We start from the raw sequence: 22508 nt of genomic DNA on the forward strand, positions 1-22508 counted from the left end.
CAAGCTCAGTTGCTATGGATTAAGGTCTGAGAAAAAATGAATCCTATAAAGTCCTGGTGACTTATAGAATTGTTTCAGGAAAAACATTTTTTTCCCTACTATACAAATTTTAAAAAACAATGTGAGTTCCTTGAATAGAAAATCCTTTTTGTTTGTATCACTAGTGTCATGCAAAGAGACTGGCAGGCATAGAGGTGGTGCTTAGTGCTTGTGTTTCTTTGAGTGAGCCAATAATGTCAACCACTCAAATTTGGCAGATGAAAGCAGGCTAGAAATTATTGCTAAAAGTTCCAAGTGGAGTTCAGCAAAAGTTTAGTCAAGAAATAGAGGCTTGTGCATGTTACAAGCAAGGAGCAAGGAAGCCAGTTTAGGGGGAGAGAAAGACTGATTATTTTAGTAAACGGGGTTAGAAGCAATTTGGTATAGCAGAAAAATGATTGGATCAGGTATGGAGAGACTAGGTACACATCTCTCCATGTTTATTACTTGTGTGACCCTAGGCAATTCTTTTCTATATATCACTTCCCTCATCTATAAAATGAGGGAATTGGACTTTTGAATACTCTTTATGAATAAATTATGTGATTCTAAATGTAATGAATCAAGTAGGAAAATGATTAGAGCACTAGTGAAGGAGCTAACTTTAGAGGAGTATATATATATATATATATATATACATATATATATATATATGTAACATCTTTACTGTATGAGTTAAGAACCACTTTATTTGTCATTATACTTAATTGGCCTTAAATTTTTCAGTGAAATGGAAACAGCATGAATTAAAAGCATGTATGGGATTGGGAATCCTGAGGGATAATAGGAAATAAATCACATAGCTTAAGACAGTGGGATATAGTTTCACACAATCATTTTGGTCTTTACTACATATCTGTGAGGTTGGTAGGACAAGTGATTTTCTTATTTTGCAAATGAACTGAAGTTATGAGATACACTAAATAAATCAGCCTGAATTAACTAAAGGAATTGATGAACAATGGAAAGGTTCCATTGAAGTTGGAGGAGAATTTGTGATAAAACAACTCTATATAATCATGTTTCTTTCTATAAAATTGATATTCCACATTAGAGTATGAGCTCATTGAGGGCAGGGAATGTTTTTTTTCCTTTCTGTGTATCACCAGCATCTAGCACAATGCCTAGCATATAATAGACTCTTCATGAATGCTTATTGACTTGATTTGATTTACTCTGTATTCCAGATCACTCATAGAGAAAATAAGAAAAGATAGGATTTCATGTTGTGGCCAGGCTTATGGAAGTATGGAAGTCAACATTCAAGTTATTAACACTAGAATTTAAACAGGAATATATTCAGAAACAGAGCAGTAGAGGAATTAGGTGGAAGTTCAGCTGTGTGTGTGTGTGTGTGTGTAGAACAAATTTTAGTAAGGAAATTATGATTGTAGAGGGGCATACCAAAGTGGACATGTCAGAAGTAGAACAATGCTTTATAACTAGATGGGTTCTGTGGCTCATCTTGGCCCTTTACAATGCAGCATAAAACTGATAATTGCTGAATGACAAAAATCAGAATATTAAAAGATGTGAATAGAAGAGAACATTTAACTGAGTGTGATGAAAATGAAATTTAATATAAATATGTCATATATATGAATAATATGAAATAAATAAACATTTTATATTTGTAAGAAACAACTTATAGGAGAGTCATACTTCAGCAGCAGTTCATCTGAAAAAGATTGGAGAGTTGTAGTTGATTGCAAATTCCTTATGAGTCAGTCATTGATGTGATAGGGTAGTCCAGAAAGGCTTCATTAAGAGGACAAGAGTTCAAGACCTGGTCCTCACAAAGCATACTCTGCCCTGGATAGACCACAGTCTAGTGTCTTGTGTTTGGTTCTGGGAACAATATTTTTGGGAGGACTTTGATAAGCTGTAGAATGTCCAGAAAAAGCCTGCAAAGATAGAAAAGGGATGCAGAATTAGGTCATTTGAATGTTTATTGAAGAAACTGGTGATATTTAACCAGGATTGATAGTCATCTTTAAGATTTTAAAGTATTATCTTGTGAAAGAGTATTTAGACTTGTCTTGCTTGGTTCTGGAGGGAGATTTAAAACTAATAGATAGAAGGCTCTAAGAGTAATATTTAGTCATATTTGAGCTCAGTGTAAGTAAAACCTTCCAAAGGCTTAGAATGAAATGGGCTAGCTCATGGAGAGTGCCTAAAGTATCTATCAAATGGATTTTATTAGGGGCTTCTTTATCATGTTTGAATTTAACCAACTGACTTTGAAGTCTCTTCAAAATTGTATATTCTGTGACTATGTAGTTTGATTCTATCTTACATATTTTGAGTAAATCCTAAATTGAGAAGGAAGTGTTTTTTTTTTTATATAAGTTTTACTGCAGTGCCTCATTTTGTCTTGAAGGTAAGTGAATTATAGATTCTCAAAGCCTTGTAAGCAAACCACAATCCTAGTAGGGTCTAATTAGCTAAAAGGCTTCAAGTATGGATTCAGTAATGGACAATTGATTTTGAAGAGACTCATTGGCCTCTCAGTTTGACAAATTCTTTTTTTTCTCATAGCAATTCTCAAAAGACCATAAGCTAAATCAGAGGGGTTTAATGTATGATCAATAGAGGCATTACTAAGTGTGATGAAATGATGGTCCACAAAGTATTGAAGGTCTTCATATTGTCCTGTAGTCTTCTTAGTCAATCTAAGTTAGTGGGTGATTTTCCTTTTCTTAAAAATGTCAAAATCAGGACAACTGAAACTTTCCTTAATACAATCCATTTGAGATTTCTTAATCTTGATATTGTGGTTAAAGAATTTAGGTTATAACCAGTACAAGAGTTTTCCAAGTGATTGATATATAATTCAAAACAGGAAATATCCAAAAGTGGAATGAGCTACTTCAGGAGGCAGTACATTCTCCATCACTTGAATCTGAATGACTATTCATCTCAATATATTGTAAAAGCAATTACGTGTGGTTGAACCAGATTATTTCTGAGATACCTTACAACTGATGTTCAAATTTTATGAAATAGTGATAGTCAAAATGTACAACATACCTGAAAAAATAAGAGATAGTAAAAAATTGTAATATTTTTACTATTTCTTCTAAGGCAATTTACGTGACTATTTTATGGTATTTGGAGTGTTTCTTGTTCATTTTTTATTTACTTCTACTTTTGCATATTTCCTAATTAAAAAATAATTACTGCATTGATTTTCCTAATCAAACTTGAGGATTTTGCAAAGCTTTAAAATTTTGCCTGTTGAGTGTCACAATCTTAATGTTTATTATGTTTTAGTACTTTAGGCAAAGTAAGATATGAAAATTGAAAAATACAAAAATGAAAATTGGAGATTGTGATGGTTCACTTTATAAATGTGTCTTTTATTATTTCTTACTTAACTCTTAACAAAAAAAAATTATAACATTTATAATGATCTTTAGCAAAATTTCTACTGCTTACCAAAAGTAAAGCAGAGAAAATAAGTTTTTAAGCTATTTGAGGCATTTCAGTTGATTCACATTATATTTATATAATTAAGTCTCAGTATCCTCTTCTGTTTTGAAGTATTAAAATATCTGCAAGCCTAAATTTCATGCTCCAATTTTCTAGCTGTTGTTAAATGACAGACCACTGCTTGACTATTATAACAACATTCAAAACTTGTATTATAGTTGATATTTTGGAGATATGCATAAGAGGGTAACTTTGTAGATAGCCTTCTAGAGCACACATGATTTCTCCTGAACATAGGTAGAAAAGATTTTATTTACCTTCTTTTGATACCTGTGGTTTACATGGAAAAGATATTGATAAAACGTTTTAGTACTTGTAATTTGTTGACAGCTAAATATTAGGAACAGTTGTGTATTTATATATATATATATATTCATAAAATCCTTTCATTATTTTTGATTCATTGATATAATTGAGATAAATAGAAAATATTTTTTAAGTATAGTAACTTTTATTTTTGTCTGCTGACAGAGAGGTAGATCAATTATCAGTAAGAGATCTCTGCTATTTTAAGAAAATTACAAGAAGTAATACTGATGACATAGACCCCAAAATTCGGGATACAGGGAATGACAGCGCTAGCACCGCACCTAGGAGCACTGAGGAGTCTCTCTCTGAAGATGTGTTCACAGAATCAGAACTCTCTCCAATACGGGAGGAGCTCATTTCTTCAGATGAACTACGTCAAGATAAATCTTCTGGTGCATCATCAGAATCTGTCCAAACTGTGCAAGCTAGTGCAGGATGTTTAAAAGTCATTCCAGATTCTACTGTTACTCCTGATAACTTAAAAAGCAATACTGAACAGCCTACCCATGATGTGGGGCCTCTAGGTCATAAAACAAATTTAGACAGTCCAGAAGTAGCCTTAAAAGAAGGAGACCCAGTTGCAAATATCTCTCAACCATCTTTGCAACAAACACAATGCCGCAAGGAAAATAACATGGGAGTCGAAATGAACACAAACAAGGATTTTGCACTTTCTCAGAGTTCAGTACAAGGATCAGAATGTGAGAAAGAAAACGGGCATTTTGGGGAAATCACAGAATCTCAGAAAAAGGAAACTATGAACAAAGGGAAACAAAAGAAGGAACAAATTCAGGACTCTGAGACAGAGGTGGAAGAGCTGCGTAAATTATGGAAAAGTCACACTATGCAACAAACTAAACAGCAAAGGGAAAACATTCAGCAGGTCTCACAAAAAGAAATTAAGCACAAAATTGCACCTGCAGATGGACATATAGAAGGTAAGGGATTATCTACTTAAAACTAATTTAGCTTATGTTAGAGACATCAAAAAAATTCCAGATGTGGTCCTTTTGTATATTAAAGATAGATGACAAACTCTTTTTTTTCCACTTCCACTTACCCCAAATGCATGTGTTCACAGGGCATTCTATTCTAGGCACTAGACAAGCTGATGATGGCACCAGTAGCATGCTCAATTTTTTTTCTGCCCAGCTGTGTTTTTTTCTTTTCCCTTTCTGTTTCCACATCATATCTTAATTCCATATCAGGTGATCTTTTCACAGATAGACACACACACACACACACACACACACACACACACACAGAGTAATCTTTAATCCTCTTTTTTTTTTTGCCTTATTGTTTCAGGTGTCATCCAACTTAGGAAAATCTCTATCCCTTTTGTTTCCTCCTTATAGGTGAGCAAACAAGCAGCCCTCCGTGCTCCCCCCACATACATACAAACAAAAGCCCCAAATTATGTTTGTTTGTGTAAGAAAAATTAATTTTAGAAGCAAAATTATATAAAATAAAAAAAATTATCACCCATTTGGATGCTCTTTAGAGTAAACCAAAATTTCTTCAGAATCTTGATAAGTTTGTATCTTTTGCTTTCTTTGTCTGCAACTAAACCTGCTTTCTTTTACTTAATATTAAAAATAAATCATATGCTATTATTCAATTTTATTGATTTTTTGTTTCATTTAATTAATACAATTGCAAATTTTGCATTTTTAATTGTACACAGGCAGTATTTCAGCCATATAAGTTGATTTGACTAATTTGGAAACTTCTTTCCCATTTATTTTTTCCCACATTTTAGGAAACAACTAACTTAGAACTAAATTTTTTTTCCTAGCATCCTGTAATTAGAGCCTTTCCTTTAGAGTTAGGACCTTTCTTCCTGGTTCTAATATTTTCCTGCAAATGAAAAGTATCTCTTAAGCACTCCTTATATGCCATACTCTGGCGGTACTAATACAAAGGTGTTGTAGCCTTTGTCCTCAAAAAACTTGCCTTTTAACAGGGGTCTGCAATCAGTATTGAGGTGTCAAGGTCATGGAAGAATATTTTGGTGACACACTCTTTCTAGATAGTAGCAGTGCTAATTTAACTTCCAAATTGGAAAAGAGTAGGGGATAAGGAAGTTGTAGAGAGAAATAAAGAAATATATTCTTGGAATAAAGGAAGTTTATACACAAGTGGCATAGTGTATGGAGTCCTGAACTTGGGTTTGGGAATACCTGAGTTCATATGCTCTTCAAACACTAGCTTTTTGGCCCTTGGTAGGTCACTTAGTCTCTCTGGACTATTTTCATCTCTAAATTGAGAATAATAATAGGAACTGCTTCATAGGGTTGTTGTGAGAATCAAATGAAATAACACGTGTATGTTATTTTGTAAATTTTAAAAGTGCTGTATAAATGTTAGCTATTGTATTATTGTAGATTGAGATAAAACTTAGTCTTGATAATAGGGATACTTTCATTTTGGTTCTTATATTCCAAGATTCTCAATTTTTCATTTAGTAGGAATTTAATGTGTTGGCCAAATTGAATTTGGCTGATGGTTATTTATCTTAAAAAAACTATTATTTTTGTATTTGTATCATGAGTTTATGTTTGTTAATAAGTCATAATGAATTGTAAGGTAAAATTGAGTAGTTTTAATTTAGAGAAATTTTTTTTGTCTAAATGCTTCATTCCAAAGATAAGTTGTTTTGAGTTTTTTGAACTAGAACAGTAAATAAACATCCAAAAAGAATAAAGGTTGTTCATCTCACAGTTTTGTTGCTGATGTGTACATTGTTCTCTTTTGACTCAGCATCCCTTAAGTCATTCCATGCTTCTCTAGAGTCTGACCTTTTATGGTATCTTATAGAATAATAATAGTATTCCATAGTATTTATGTACCATAACCTGTTTAGCCATTCCCCAATTGATGGGTATCCCCTCAATTTCTTTTTTTTTAATTTCTTTTTTCTTTTTATTTTGCAAGGCAAATGGGGTTAAGTGGCTTGCCCAAGGCCACACAGCTAAGTAATTATTAAGTGTCTGAAAATGGATTTGAACTCAGGTACTCTTGACTCCAGGGCCAGTGCTCTATCCATTGAGCTACCTAGCCACCCCAATCCCCTCAATTTCCAATTCTTGGCCACTACAAAAATAGCTGCTATGAATATTTTGGAACATTTTTATATTTAATTTGACTGTTAACTGAGATCATACAAATTTGGATATAGATTGCCTGTAGATCTACATTGACTTCCAAGTGCTGCACTTTAAGTTAGAAGTTAGGAGGTCAAAAACAACAAGATTCCATTCTTGATTTTCTTACTTGGGAACGGTAATCAGTCAAATGAATGTCAGCAATACTTATGACCCACTCGTGGGGATAGCAAATAGGTCAGGTCCAAACAGATCCAAACTCTCTTCCCTAGCCACTACACCTCCATATGTGTTTGTCTCCTCATTGCAACATAAGCTTCTTGTGGCCAGGGAATATTCAATTTTAAATTTGTATCCCCTGTATCTTGTTTAATGTTAAGTATATAATGTCAGGAACAATTGCTTTTCGATTTATTCATGAATTGTCATATGAGAATCATCAGTGTTTCTTTGTAAATTGTCTAAGAGGTGGGATTTCTTGGGAGACTAAATAAGAGTTAAAAAGAGATCCATTTTTTAAATAGTTGAGGATATAGCAACAGCAGCTAGTAAAAACATAGTCTCTCAAAAAACTAAGTATTATACAAGTTTCTTATGAAATTTTCATTATATCTAACAATTTAAACCCACTGAACAGATTACTGATTTTTTTCTTAAAATTCAAATGAACTATTGATATCATAGAACACTACATATTACCTAGAAATATCCTAGAAATTCACATTTCGTAATCTGTGACTTTGTAAAACCAGCTTTTAAGTCAAGTTATTTTTCTTTATTTTTATTTAAGCCAAATGGTAATTTTCTATAGTAATACTTCTGTTATCTCATGTCATTGACCATTTAAAATCTACCATAATCTTTTGCCTTCTTAAGAAGAAATTGCAGAGTATAATTTAATATTTTCCTAATGTTTCAGGATAATGCTTTAAATATAGCTATAGCTGTAGAAATAAATGCTTGGAGATAAAGGACTCTGGAACATATTCTGTTGAAAAGTTTCTATCTTTTTATTTTTGATAACTTGCTTCTTGGAGAATTTGAATGAAGCCATAGCCTTTCCACAAGTTTGATTTTAGAATAATTTGTATATGTCCTTCCATTTTCCTTCTCTAGTTTTGAAAAAGAATACAGGTCATATTTAACCCCTCATATTTTTTTTTTATTGTGTACGTTTTCTGTTCTGAAAATATGGTTGCTAGTAAAACTAGTTAGTGTGTGTCATAGTCATAGCTAAAAGACTTAACAGTCTCTCCTAAAACATTTTGTTAATTTGAACAAAAAATGTTGGTATTTACATAGAACTTAGGGTTTGCAAAGCACTGTGCATATTATTAAGAATACATTTTGCATGTGACTTAATGTGCTCATTAGTCCATGGCAGGCTTCAGATACTTATCACTAACTGGAGAAGAAAGAAAAAAATTGTCCATCACTGTCCTATGCTGACACGAGTAGCATCTCTCCTCTTTTGAAAATTATCTACCTTTCCCTCCAGCATGGCCAAGATCTAGTCCTTTTTCAAACAACACAAATAGAAATTGGAATTATGAACTGAAGTTTTTAAAGATTTTAAGATTTAAAGATTTTAAAACCCTAGTCTAAAACCTGAAAATAAGAGAAAAAAATCACAAATTTAAGTTTACTGAATCTTGATCAGCCATGTAATGTAGATGATGTAAATTTTGTGTTTATGTGTGTGCGTGTGTCTGTGTGTCAGAGAGGGAGAGAAGAGAAAGAGAGAGATTGATTGAGTGGAGAGCTAGGTATTGAACTGCCAGATTGAAATAGCTGTGCCTTAAATCATATCTGTAATGAAAATAATTGCCATTTATTTCTTTAGTTATTTTAATCATGTACAACTAACTCTACATGACTCTGTGGACTTTCTCTGGAGTTTTCTTAGCATCGATAATTAGACTGATTTTTCCCTTTCCTTCTTCAGGGACAGAACTTTTGTCAGAAGTAACTCTATTATGATCTGTCTTGAGTAACCCTGAAGTGCACTGCCCACAGTTTCACTGAGCTATTTAAGTCCCTCTACCATGACTGGGCAGTGATCCATAGGCAAATTAGAGGTTAAGTACTTAACCAAGATCTCACAGCTATAAAGTTTATGAGACTGCCTTTGAAAATCAAAGGCACTTTAAAAATCAAATGAAATAAGATATGTGAAGTGTTTTTACATTTGTAGCAAGATTTTTTTGCCATTAGTGGTAACGTATAGGAAGAGCTACTATTCAACTAATCATCTCTTCAGTTTTAAAATAATAGCTAATAATAACTTAACACATAGCATTTTAAGGCTTCCAAAGTATTTTATGTACATACACACATTTTGTATGTACATAAATATGTGATGTTTGTCCTTCAGTCTTGAAGAAGACCATTACATCAGGGAGGTGATACCATGACAAGCTTTTGAACTGAATTTGAGGGAGAGGGTGCTATGTTAAGCCATCAGCCTCACTTTTTCCCTCCATAGCCATCTGGATCAAATGGCCAGATGTGGATCAGGACGACTGGAAGTAGTCCTGGATTCAAGGCAATCAAGATTAAGTGAGTTGGCCAAGGTCATGTAGCTCATAATGTCTGAGGTCACATTCAGACTCCTGTCCTCCCAACTCCAAGGTCAGTGCTCTATGCATTGCGCCACCTAACTACCTGTAAATATATCCATATATATATATATATAAATACACACAGGTATGTACATATGCACATTATATTTTATCCTTACTACAACTCTGTGGAGTAGGTGCTATTATCCCAATTTTATAGATGAGAAAACCATATATACGTGTATGTGTACGTGTGTGTGTGTGTGTGTGTGTGTGTGTATCTCAAGGGAAATGAAGAAAAATTGCAATATGTATAAAAATGGATGATATTGAATATATTACTATAATAAAACCTAACTGAAATGTTTAGCAAACAGACAATTATCTGTGAATATATATATATATCTTTGATTGTACAAATAGTTTTAATTGTAGTATTCTTAAAGTCTGAAAGTTTTGGATATTATAAGGCCTTTTAATCCATAAAATTATATACTTCAAATTTCTGGAGCAGGAAGTTCTTAGGGATTTATTTTGTTTTTGGTGATTTTTTAAAATATTTGTTTAAAAAGTTGTGTACATACACATACATGTACTCATATATCCATGCTTGTGAGTTTAAAAACTAAAACATGCATTCTGCACATTTATATATGTATATGTGTATGTATGTATGTATGTGTATATGTATATATATATATACATACACACATATATATATATGAATGAGAGATTACCAAATCAGTTCAAAATTATACCTTACAGAGATTTTCAGATTGCAAAGAATTCATTTCTTAATATGTGAGGTTTTTTTTTTCTGTGTTTCTTTAAGATCATCCAAGTGGGAAAGGATAGTATGAATAGTGTCTTTGCCTTCTTTTTCCTCCCTTTTATTAGAATGAAAATTCAAGTAAGGTTACCTTACATTTATCATCTTTGAAACCTTTTACTTAGCTATTTTTGCAAAATTTATGGCCCTTAAAATTTGAAATAAGCATCAGAAAAATCTGAAAAAAGCATCATGTGAACATTTTCTATTTTGTCTATTGGCTTCAGACTCATTTTGAATACACAAATGTAGACCTTTCGACATCTTGATGATCTCAGCAACCTTGCCAGTTATTTAGGAGTTCTGTTTATGCGAGAACAATTTAATCTGTATTATTGGTGATGAAATAGTACCATTCTGTTCCCCTTTCCCCCTCTTTAGTTAATTATGTGAAATCATTTATTTCTCAACTATAGGATCGGCTTTTTTTAAAGAAAAGCGAAGACATCGATTGCATAAATTCTTATGTCTTAGAGTTGGAAAACCAATGAGAAAAACATTTGTATCTCAAGCAAGTGCCACAATGCAACAATATGCTCAGAGAGATAAGAAACATGAATATTGGTTTGCTGTGCCACAAGAAAGGTAAAACAGGATTCACTAATAGACTTATAGAATCCTCCAGTTATTAAAGCAATTGACAGAATATCCATTGCATTTTAGAACCAAATTAAATCTCTAGATTAAGTAAATCAAGCGTCTGTGATTTGAATGTGTACTTTCATTAGTAAGAAAATTGACTCTCCTTAAGAATATTGTCATCACATTGCAATTTAGTAGATTAACTTTTAGGTTTCTGAAACAGAAAAAATCTCATGGCTGTGTGAACAAGTTTTATATGTGTTATCAGAATACCAGTCTAGTTTATTTTGGAGAAGCTTGTACCTAAGCTGGCTGTGTAGTGAAGACCATCAGGGAACACTAAGTCCTTGAAATACCGATAGTGAAGAATTTAGCAGTTTATTCAGCCCATCAAAACACTATTGAAATTAATTTAAAAATTCACTTGTTGCTAATATTTGTTTATGTTTTCCAAAAAGAAGGTATAGTATATAAGAACATTTATCTTTGAAAGATTTAATGGTATTTTTTCTAAATAGTAATGTTATTTCTCAATTATCAAATGCTAAAGGATAGATTTATTAATTCAGAATTGTAAAAACAACGAGTTGTTCATTATCAGGAATTTTTGCATAAATTTTGCTTCCTTATTTTTCATATAGTCAGTGTTAAAATGAATTTAAATTCCCATGTCACTGACTTTTAAAAACAATTTTCATTTCAAACATATATAGTAAATTTTTTAAGAGTTTGTATTGGTCATGTCTGTCCATCATACATCCAAAGTAAACACACATAAACCTTAATCTGTACTGCAAATCCTTCCCCTCTCTGTTTGGCTGTTGATATTATACTTTGCTGTGGATCTTTTGGAATTGCAGTTGCGCTCTGTGTGTTGATCAGAGTTCCAAAGTCTTTCACAATTGTGTTTCTTTACTATATTGTTGTTACTGTATAAATTTTTCTACTGGTTATATTCCCTTTGTATTTATATGTGCACGTTTTAGGATCTTCAAGCCTTTCTGGGTTTCTGTGAAGCCATCCCCTTCATTATTTGTAAAGCTTAAGAATATTCTGACACTTTGATATAGTAGATCTTGTTCAGCCATTCTTGTATTTATAGGTTTCTCTTCAGTTTCCAAATTCCTTGCTACCATTAAAAGAGTTGCTGTAAATATTTTCTATACATATGAGGATCCTTTTTTCTCTTTCTTATCTTGTTGGGATTTCTACTTAGTGGTATAATCACTACAAAGGATGCACATACTTCCAAATTGCTTGTTGCAAGGCCAGACAAATTCATAGTTCTACCCACAGTGCATTAGAGTACCTGTTTTCCCACATCTGCTTCAGCATTTGTCATTTTAGAACAATGGGCTTTGGTAAGTTAACTTATATGCTTCCTTGATTATAAGACAGGTCATAAAGATTGCTTCCATGAATCACATAATTGTACCTTTCTGTGTAGTTGGAGCTTTCCTTCCCAGCATCCCTGAAATGGTGGAAGATTATGTATACAGAGGTAATCAAAATTTATAGGTATCATATTCCATTTAATAGTTACAGGATTGGAACCAAACTGTCAGAAAATTCTGTAGAGGAAACTTCACCTGCTGTTGGCAGTAAATAAGGGTCTAAGATTTAAGTTAGATTGATTTTAGTACTTTATAGGTTTAGAACATCATAGAAGGTCAGATGGGATATTAGATAGCTATTGTTCTCCCCTAGCCCCCTTTCATTTTAACATGTGAGAAACTGAGGCTAAAGAATTAAAGCATCATGCTCAGGTAAAGTGACAAAAGTGTGCCTGGAACCTAAAATCTTCTGACACTATATAACACTCTTTTCACAGTTCCTTAAACATGTTGTTCCAATTATTTTAAATTTTCAACTATGCAGATCGTATTTTTTTTTGAGGCAGTTGGGTTTAAGTGACTTTCCAAGGATCATGCAGCTAGTAAGTGTCTGAAATTGGACTTGATCTCTGATCCTCCTAATTCCAGGGTCACTTAACTACCCCTACAAATTATATTTCAGTGTATATTATGCACCTAGAGAATTTTTTATGTCTGATTTTGTCCTCTGGATGAAATTTAGATATTAGAAGAAGTTGATGTGAGTAACTGTTAATGACACTAGCCTCTGTTGTGCTTAACTTAATAGGACAGATCACTTATATGCATTCTTCATTCAGTGGAGTCCAGAAACATATGCAGAAGATATTGGTGAATTTACTAGAGAACCAGGATTTATAGTAGTAAAGAGAATTGAAGAGCCTGAAACTACTGATGATTCTGAAGCTGCAGCCAGAGAGTGGGAGGTAAGGGAAAAATTCAAGATGCTTTTAATTGTTTTGCTTTCCATGGCTATAAAACAATGGAAGTTCAAAATAAAATTAGATAATTTTAGCTTAATATACTTTTTTATAATTTTATTTTTTATTTAAGGCAGTGGGGTTAAGTGACTTGCCCAAGGTCACACAGGCAATTTACTTAGTGTCTAAGGTCAGATTTGAGCTCTGGTCCTCCTGACTCTAGGGGCAGTGCTCTATCCACTGCACCACCTAACTGCCCAATTTTAGCTCTTAAAAACTTATTTTTGTGTAGATGCTTAGTTAAGTAAATTAATTTATTATCTTTTATCTTGGTTTTTGTTTTTCTTCCTTATTCTTTTTTTCTAAATTATGATTGGATAAGAGTATAGCACTTAAATTGTCTTCTGATTTTGAGAATATCCCATATTTCTGGGGGGAGTAATGAGAATAACATCAACCACTTTATTGTACCAATTGTCATTTTAACTCTATTGATGATCTAGATTTCTGATCATGATGTATTCAAATAATTTATTTCACAATCATTTATTAAGTACTTACACTGGCAATATGCTTAAGGACTGGCTAATAAATAGCATAGGCATCCAATTTATTAAACTTCTGTTTAAGTCATTTAAACCTAGCATGCTGTTATGAAAGAAACAGGTGAAAATTTTGCCATATCATCAAAATATTTGTTTTTATTATTATTGACTGTTATTGGACTACTAGAAACCTTTTTTTCCCTAAGTTTTTTGTAAAGCAAATGGGGTTAAGTGGCTTTCCCAAGACCACACAGCTCAGTAATTATTAAGTGTCTGAGACCGGATTTGAACTCAGGTACTCCTGATTCCAGGACCAGTGCTCTATCCACTGTGCCACCTAGCCACCCTACTAGAAACCTTTTTTACTTTTATTGGATGATTATTTTTAATTTTTTTGTTGCTGGACTAATCTCTCATTGCCTGCTGCAATAGAAAATATACAGCAGATACTAAAACGTGGTAATAAATGTGTGGTCAAAAAACTACACTGTCTAATGTGTGTTAGTGCCTGTATTTGTGTATGTTTGTGCCTGTATTTGTGTGTGTTGACATTTATTGGTATTTACATACTTGGTCTATATATATTCATACCTGTTTAAATAGGAGACCATGAAATTTGTAAATGGGCATCAATTTGTAATTAGTTAAAATATTTTTGAAGTTTCTTTCCTCCCCTAAAAAAGGCACTGATTGTCTTAGGTGTCATAGAACTTACCTTAATTATATTCATTTGGAAATGAAATTTTTTTTGTCATGTCCAGCAGAGTAGGCAAATAAGTTCATGCAGAAGATGTGAATATAAAGAAGGCATGAGTGTGATTGGAGAAGGGAAGAAAAGGTTGTTTTGGATGTGCATATGGAGAAATTGGAGAGGGGGTTAAGATCAGCCAAAATTATTATCTAGAGGGGAAAGTTTGTATAGTATTCCCCAATTTTGTGTTTCTTTATTCCCAGCCAGAGTAAACTAGTCAGTTAAATATAATAAATGAATGCCTATGTATGACAAGACTTTAAACCAAAATGTCAAGAAGTTATGAAAAATGATTTGATCTTTTTAATTACCAAGAACCATGATTTTTTTTCCCACTGAACCATTGATTGTTCTACCTAAAATGCACTTCTTCCTCCTCCTCTTTGATTGTTGAAATCCTTTAGAACCCAAATCAGATAGCACTTCCTTGATCTGCCAGTCAATAATAAAACATTGGGTAAAGAAATGAAAGTGTAACAAGAAAATTTTGAAAAGAGATCAACAGCTTGGTAAAAGAGGTAGAAAAAATATTAGAGAAAATACCTTAATTAAACAAAATTGGCCAATGGTAAAAGAGACACAAAAATCACCTGAAGAAAAGAACTGTTTAAAAAAAGCATAATTGGGGGCAGCTAGGTGGTACAGTGGATAGAGCACAGGCCTTGGAGTCAGGAGTACCTGAGTTCAAATCCAGCCTCAGACACTTAATAATTACCTAGCTGTGTGGCCTTGGGCAAGCCACTTAACCCTACTGCCTTGCAAAAAAATAAAAACATAATTGACCAAATGGAAACAGAGGTATAAAAATTCACTGAGGAAAAGAACTCCTTAAAAAGTAGAGTCTGCCAAATGGAAAAAAGAGGTACAAAAAAAGCTCACTGAAAAAATAATTCCTTAAAAATTAGAATTGGTCAAATTGAAGATAATGTCTCCACAAGACTTCAAGAAACAATAAAAGAAAATTTTGAAATATAGAAAAGTTGTAAAAAAATGTAAAATATCTTCTTGGTGCAAACAACTAACGTGGAAAATAGATCAAGGAGAGAGAATTTAATAGTTATTGGACTACCTGAAAGCTATGATAAAAGATCCTAACCACCATAATTCATGAAGTTATAAAGAAAAAGTATTGTCATATTCTAGAACCAGAGGATAAAATATAAATGGGAGGATGATCATTATCAACATTTTTATTCAGTATTGTACTAGAAATGTTAGCTGTTCTAGTAAGACAAGAAAAAGAAATTAAAGAAATTACAGTGAAGAAACAAAAGACTACAGGCAATATAATAGTATACCTTGAAAATTCTAGAGACTCAACTAAACTAATAACACTTTAGCAAAGTTGCAAGATGTAAAATAACTACAAAAGTCATCAGTATTTCTATATATTACCAACAAAATCCAGCAGAAAAAGTTAGGAAGAGAAATTTCATTTAAGTAGGTGCAGACATAAAATAAAGTGAAGTCTAAACAGTTGTTTAAGTTTGCCAAGCTAATATAATAAAGATGATTGTTCTACCTAAAATGCTTAACTTATCCACTACCATGCCAATCAAACTACCAAAAAATTATTTTATCAGTCTAGAAAAGAACAATAGCAAAATTCATATGGATGGACAAAAGGTCAGGATTATCAAGGAAATTACTGAAAAAATATGAAGGTAGCAGTATCAGATCTCAAACTATTATAAAGTGATAATCAACAAAACAATTTGGTCCTGGCTAAGAAATAAAATAGTGGATCAGTGGAATAGACTTGGTACACAATACATAGTAGTAAATACAGTAATTTTTGATTAACCCAAAGATCCAAGGTTTTGGGACAAGAACTTAGTATTTGACTGGGAATATTGGAAATCAGTTTGATAGGAACTAGATATAGACAAATATTTCATACAGTATACCAAATAAGGTCAAAATGATTTGGATATAAAGGATTGTAACATAAGCAAATTAGAGGATCATATAATATATTGGCTGCCTCATCTATGGATAAGGGAAGAATTTATGACTGAATAAGAGAGAGCATTAATGGGTATAAAATGTATAATTTTTGATTCCATTAAGTTAAAAAGATTTTGTAGAAATACTACCAATGTAGCTGACATGAGAAGGAAAGCAGAAAACTTGGGGGAAAATGTTATCACAAGTTTCTTTGATAAAGGTCTTATTCTCAAATATATAGAGCTTTGTCAGATTTATAAGATTGAGTCATCTTTCAATTGATAGATGGTCAAAGGACATGAATTAGATGAAAAAAAGCTATAGCTGTATGGAAAATGCCCTCAATCACCATTGATTAAAAATGTGTAAATTAAAAGAACTCTGAGGATACTACTTAATAGCTACCTAAATTAGATTGGCTAAATTGACAGAAAGGGAAAATGACAAATGTTTTAAGGGATGTGGAAAAATTCAATCACTTTGCACTCTTGGTGGAGTTGTTAATTGATCCAACCATTCTGCTCTGGAGAGCAATTTGGAACTATGCCCAGAAGGATATATAATTGTGTATACTCTTTCACCCATTAATACCTTTATTAGCTCTATCTACTAAAGAGGTCAAAGGAAAAGGGAAAAAATCTTATCTGTAAATATATATATATGTACATATATATTTATAGATAAATATTTACATGTATATATGTATAGCAGCTCTTTTTTAATAGTGGCAAAGAATTTGAAATTGAGGAGATAGCCATCAATTGGGGAAATGGCTAAATATTGTGGTTTTTTAATTTTGGTGGAATACAATTGTGCCTAAGAAATGACAAGAAGGATGCTTTCAGAAAACTTTGGGGAGACTTAGATGAACTAATGTAAAATGAAATGAGCAGAACCAGGAGAAAGTTATTGATAGCAGTTTACAGTATTGTATGAGGATTAACTGGAAACAACATAACTATTTTCAACATTATAGTGATCCAAAACAATTCTGATAAAAAATGTTTCCACCTCTGGAGAAAGAACTGATTTGAGGCTGAATTCAGACTGAAGTATTTTTTTAAAACTTTCTTTCTTATTCTTATTTTTTTGGTCTTTATTTTCTTTTGCAACATGGCTAATATGAAAATGATGATTGCACATAAATAAGATGAGGGATCTAAGAAGGGAAGGAAAGAAATTGGAACTCAATTTTAGAAGACAAATATTTTAAAAAATTTTATGTGTAAATGGGATAAATGAAATTAAAAAGAAAATATTATTCCTTGGGTGTTTAGTTGCTTATAATAGTTATCTTTTAAGAATTTTATTACATATTAGATATTATTTATCATTCTTTAAGCTAGCCCTTAATTTTTTTTTTGTTATCACAGATATTTCTAAACTTATCTTGATTCTGATACATGTAGTTAATCTTTTACAATGAAATTTTTTTGGGGCTATGTCCCTATGTTCCTGCTCCTTCTCTCAAATATAAATGTTTAACCCCAAATCACTAATTTATACCTTAAAAATAATGTATTTTAAGTTTTACTTGCATTTTGATTTCTTCTCTGAAAATTATTTTTTATCGTGTTACAACAAATTATCATATAAATTACTATACCTAGATATAAACAAGGAAAAATAAATATTGTTTTATTAGCCTATGTAGTATAAATAATGTACAGATGTCTTCCTTTTAATATTTTGTTGCTGGGTTGTTTCAGTCGTGTCTGACTGTTCATAACCCTATTTGTGATTTTCTTGGCAAGTATACTTGCAGTTATTTCCCATTTCTATCTCCAGCTGATTTTGCAGATATGGAAACTGAAGCAAACAGGGTTAATTGATGTGAGATCACACAGCTAAAAAGTGTCTGAGGCCAGATCTAAACTCAGAAAGATGAGTCTTTTGACTCTAGACCAGAACCTCTTATCTACTTTGCCACTTATGCCAATTAAGTACAATCACAATTAAGTCAAATTATTTTAATCCTTTAAATCTTTTTTTTTTTTTTTAGGTTTTTGCAAGGCAAATGGGGTTAAGGTGGCTTGCCCAAGGCCACACAGCTAGGTAATTATTAAGTGTCTGAGATCGGATTTGAACCCAGGTACTCCTGACTCCAAGGCCGGTGCTTTATCCACTATGCCACCTAGCCACCCTAATCCTTTAAATCTTATACAATATTCTTTGATTTCCTTCAATTGTAGTTTAATTACATAATAAAATGAACCACAGAATCTATGGTCATGCAAGAAATAATATTCATGCATGTAATTGGAAAAATGAAATTAAATAAAAAAAGAAAAATATTGAACTATCTCCAGAAAGAGAGCTGATGAACTCTAAATTGGAGCATATTTTTTACTTTTTCTTTTTTTTTTTTTGTATGTGTGCGTATTTTCTTTTGCAACATGGTTTGACTTCACTTACATAGTCAAGTATTATCAATATCATAGCCTGCCTTCTCAGAGGGTGGGTGAGATAGTAGAAAAAGAGGGAGAATTTGGGACTAATTACTGATTAGAGTGAGCCTTAAAATTGTGTTTATATAGCTGTCATAAAATCTTAAACCAGATTTGTTCATTTTGCTTTCAGGTTTTTTTGACTCATTAATTTTGATCCTGAACTTTTCTAATTCAGAGAATATGAGAAAAAATAACCTTAAATATAGTTAGATTATGAGGAAATAATCCTAAATATTATAAGGGATTATATTTTATTTTACCCTGTTCTATTGTGATAGTTAGATTTTTATATTATGTCCCATTTAATCGGACTTATTGTTAAAAATTGTTAAAACTATAAATTCTGTGTCAAAATATTTGAGAAGGGTACTCTTAAGAAATTTTTTTTAAACTTATTTATTTTTTTTAGGCTTTTTTTTTTTTACTAGGCAATGGGGTTAAGTGGCTTGCCCAAGACCACACAGCTAGGTAATTATTAAGTGTCTGAGATCAGATTTGAACCCTGGTCCTCCTGACTCCAGGGCCGGTGCTTTATCCACTGCACCACCTAGCCTCCCCTTAAGAAATTTTTAATGCCTGACACCCACAGTTGTTTTTTGTAGATCTGATTTTTTTGATCAATGATTAATTTTATTCATAGTGCTGTGAAAATTCATGAAGATATTGTAATAACCCCTAGGAAACTGAAAACAAATATTTGCTTTCTCTGCCAGAAAATATTGACTCTAAGACCTACTTGATTAGCCAAAAGATTTTGTTAAAGACCTAACATTTTCTGCAGCTTGGATTATGAGTAAGTGGAGTAGTATCAGAGATTTCTTGTTTCTGTATGGAATTTATATGATCTAAAATGAGGTTATTAGCAATTGTTTTTTGAAAAATAAAAATGTTTTGAGAGGACAAAATTGGCAAAAAGTCCAAATACATTCTTCTTAGGGATTGTGAAACTTTGAATTTTTGTGTAAGTTGGTGTCAGAGAGTAGGTTTTTAAGGTATTTTAATATTTTAATTATGTTTGTGTGAGAGAAACAACATGGCAGAATAAATAGAGCTATTTGTGAGTCATGTCATATTCTGTGTCTGACATATTTATATGAACCAGGATAATTGCATAATCTCCCAGAGTTCCAGGCAACTATTTAAGACTAAAAATTGCAGAGCAGGTGTTGATTTGCATCTTAAGGAGGTTTCATAGGGAGAAGGGATTATGTGGTCTTGTAAAACAGACCAAAATGCATGTGGTTTTCTATTTTAAATATAAATATAGCAGATTTACTGGTACAATATGTGGAACATAACAGTTCTATGTATATGCTTTTAAAGTTTTTTTTATTCTTTTAAGAGTGTTGAAAGTTCGAAAAGATAACTTTAAAAAGTTAATTATATCCTGTTATTTGGAAATAAGCGCTCTGTCTCTTTAAACTTTTTAGCTCTTTCTTTGAACAAATACTGTGCAACCAAACTTAAGTATGGTCATTCCCTCCTTTCCCAGTTCTACACACACCACTCAGGACTAGCTTGGCTGGGATATGACTTACTGATTAGCTCTTTGTCTTGTCAGTCAAACCTTTGTGTGTAGCAGATTGTTTTGTCACTGTTGTGGTGTTCTACTGTTGAGAATTTTTCTTGGATAGAGAGAATGCTTTTAAAAACAGCTGTCATGTATTTTAACTTAGTTTGCCTTTAAAGGGAAATGTCTCGCCTCTGGTATGGAAAGAAGGGAAGAAGACACCAATCAATTAATCATAAATACAGTCTGGTAAATTTCAGTCAAACATTTTGACTTTTATACTAATTTGCTTTCTTGTGATAATATGGTACAAAATTAGCCCCATTTTCTGAAAGTTTGAGAATAGGTATTGTTTAGAAAATGGCAAATTTCCTAATAACTTAAGAATGTGCTATGAAATAATGCTATTATGTTCTTATATCTGCCAAAATGTAATTATTCACAGCATATAATTTTTATTTTATAAATATATATTTGTTTGAGCCAGCCTACAAATAGGGAAAAAACTAAATTTGAATTTCTACTATGGTTGATTTTAGTAGCACTTTCAAAATCTTTTTCTTTTAAATTTTCAGTTACACTCTTTAAAATGTGAAGAATTTTATTTTTTTGAAAGAATGTATATATCTTCATATTTTGGAATCACAACTCCTTTTAAGGATACTAACTTTATATATATATCATCATAGCCAGGATAGTCATTAAACTAATGGAAAACAGTATAATTTGTATAGTTAAATGTTTAGAGAAATTATGAGTAGAATATGTAAGATTAGATTTCCTTAAGAACAAGAAATTATTCTATAAAAATAATTGTTTTCCAAAATTTCATAATTGTTAATGGCATTTTAAAATGTTCAAACTAGAAAACTTTAAAATTATTATATATAATAGAATTTTAATAACACGGGAAAATGACTTGTTCATTTTTTTATTCAAAAAGCTCATTATCAGAAATTGTATGTTAATAGAGCTGAAATAAGTACTTAGAATAGATCAAGCTAATAAATTTGAATGGCTAGAGAAAGCTAACTTCTTTGTAGAAAACACGCTTATTTTTGCTTTACTGGCATTGTTATGCTTTTTTTTAAGTAAATAGTTCAATTTGGCTTTGATTTGGGATCTTGTGGTTCTTAGAAATGCCCTGTAAATTAAATTGTATCATAAAGATGTTAATCATTTTATCATGTTATTATCACAAAAGGTATTTGAGAAAGAACTGGAAAAAGTCTACGTAAAATTAAATATAGTTTTTTAAATTGTTTCTTGATATTGCTTTATTATCTTAATTATATATCACATCATGCCAACAGTTTCCAGGTGAAGATTCTATTTTCATTGAATTTGTGCTTTTATGCTGTGTGATTTATTTTCTTTGGTTCTACGTTCATTTATTCAGTAATCATTTATTAAATTAATTCCTTTCCCAATTCCTTAATTTGTTTGTCCATATGAATTATACAAATAATATTAAAATAGTTCACATTTCTCTAGCACATTCACAAGGCTGTGGTGGGGGATGGTGGCATACCTATTTTATAGGACTCTAATAAAAGTCATCAGGTTTTATACAATAAGCTACTATTCTGATGGAGAAGAAAAAATTAGTTAACTTGATACATGGTAGTAGTATTTATCTACCTTCTCATCTGCTATGATTCCTCAAAGACACAAATCACTGGGTGATCTTGCCCACTATAATATAAGGTACTAAGAGAATACAGAGCCCTACCAAGGATGTTAGTCTAGTAGGGGAAGATAGGTGTATAATGAGTAGATGTTTTGGACTCGGACTCCAGACTTGGTCAGTCACTTAAAATAGTGATAGAATCCTAAGTTAGACTAATTAAGTTGGTTAATATGAAAACTATTTGCCCTCAAAGTGCTGCTCCAGACAGATCCAACCCTTCCCTCCACAATCTTTGATCTTATGACATAATACCACCACCTCCTGACTACAGGACCCAGAAGGGCTTACTGCTGTATTTTCTATTGCAAAAAGCCTCAAGGCTGTTTTCAGTTTAACCTGTATCTAGTGTTTAATAATAGAGAGTTAATTCTATGGTGTCTCCCCAAATAAACTCAAAACTCTG

General features: G+C 32.0%; 1 protein-coding gene across 9 annotated transcripts in view; it reads left to right on the forward strand.

Moving 5' to 3' along the window:
* The window catches only part of OXR1 (oxidation resistance 1), a 567726-nt gene that overhangs the window by 527260 nt on the left and 17958 nt on the right, over nucleotides 1–22508 (forward strand). For 7 of the 9 annotated variants that reach the window (XM_074201035.1, XM_074201036.1, XM_074201037.1 and 4 more), the window contains 3 exons: nucleotides 4003–4778; nucleotides 10754–10922; nucleotides 13062–13218. In XM_074201035.1, the coding sequence (XP_074057136.1) occupies nucleotides 4003–4778; nucleotides 10754–10922; nucleotides 13062–13218 (1102 nt within the window). The other 2 variants (XM_074201042.1, XM_074201043.1) reach the window with 2 other exon arrangements.

The sequence above is a fragment of the Macrotis lagotis genome, chromosome X, assembly GCF_037893015.1.
Source record: "Macrotis lagotis isolate mMagLag1 chromosome X, bilby.v1.9.chrom.fasta, whole genome shotgun sequence".
Classification (NCBI taxonomy): Eukaryota; Metazoa; Chordata; class Mammalia; order Peramelemorphia; family Peramelidae; genus Macrotis; species Macrotis lagotis.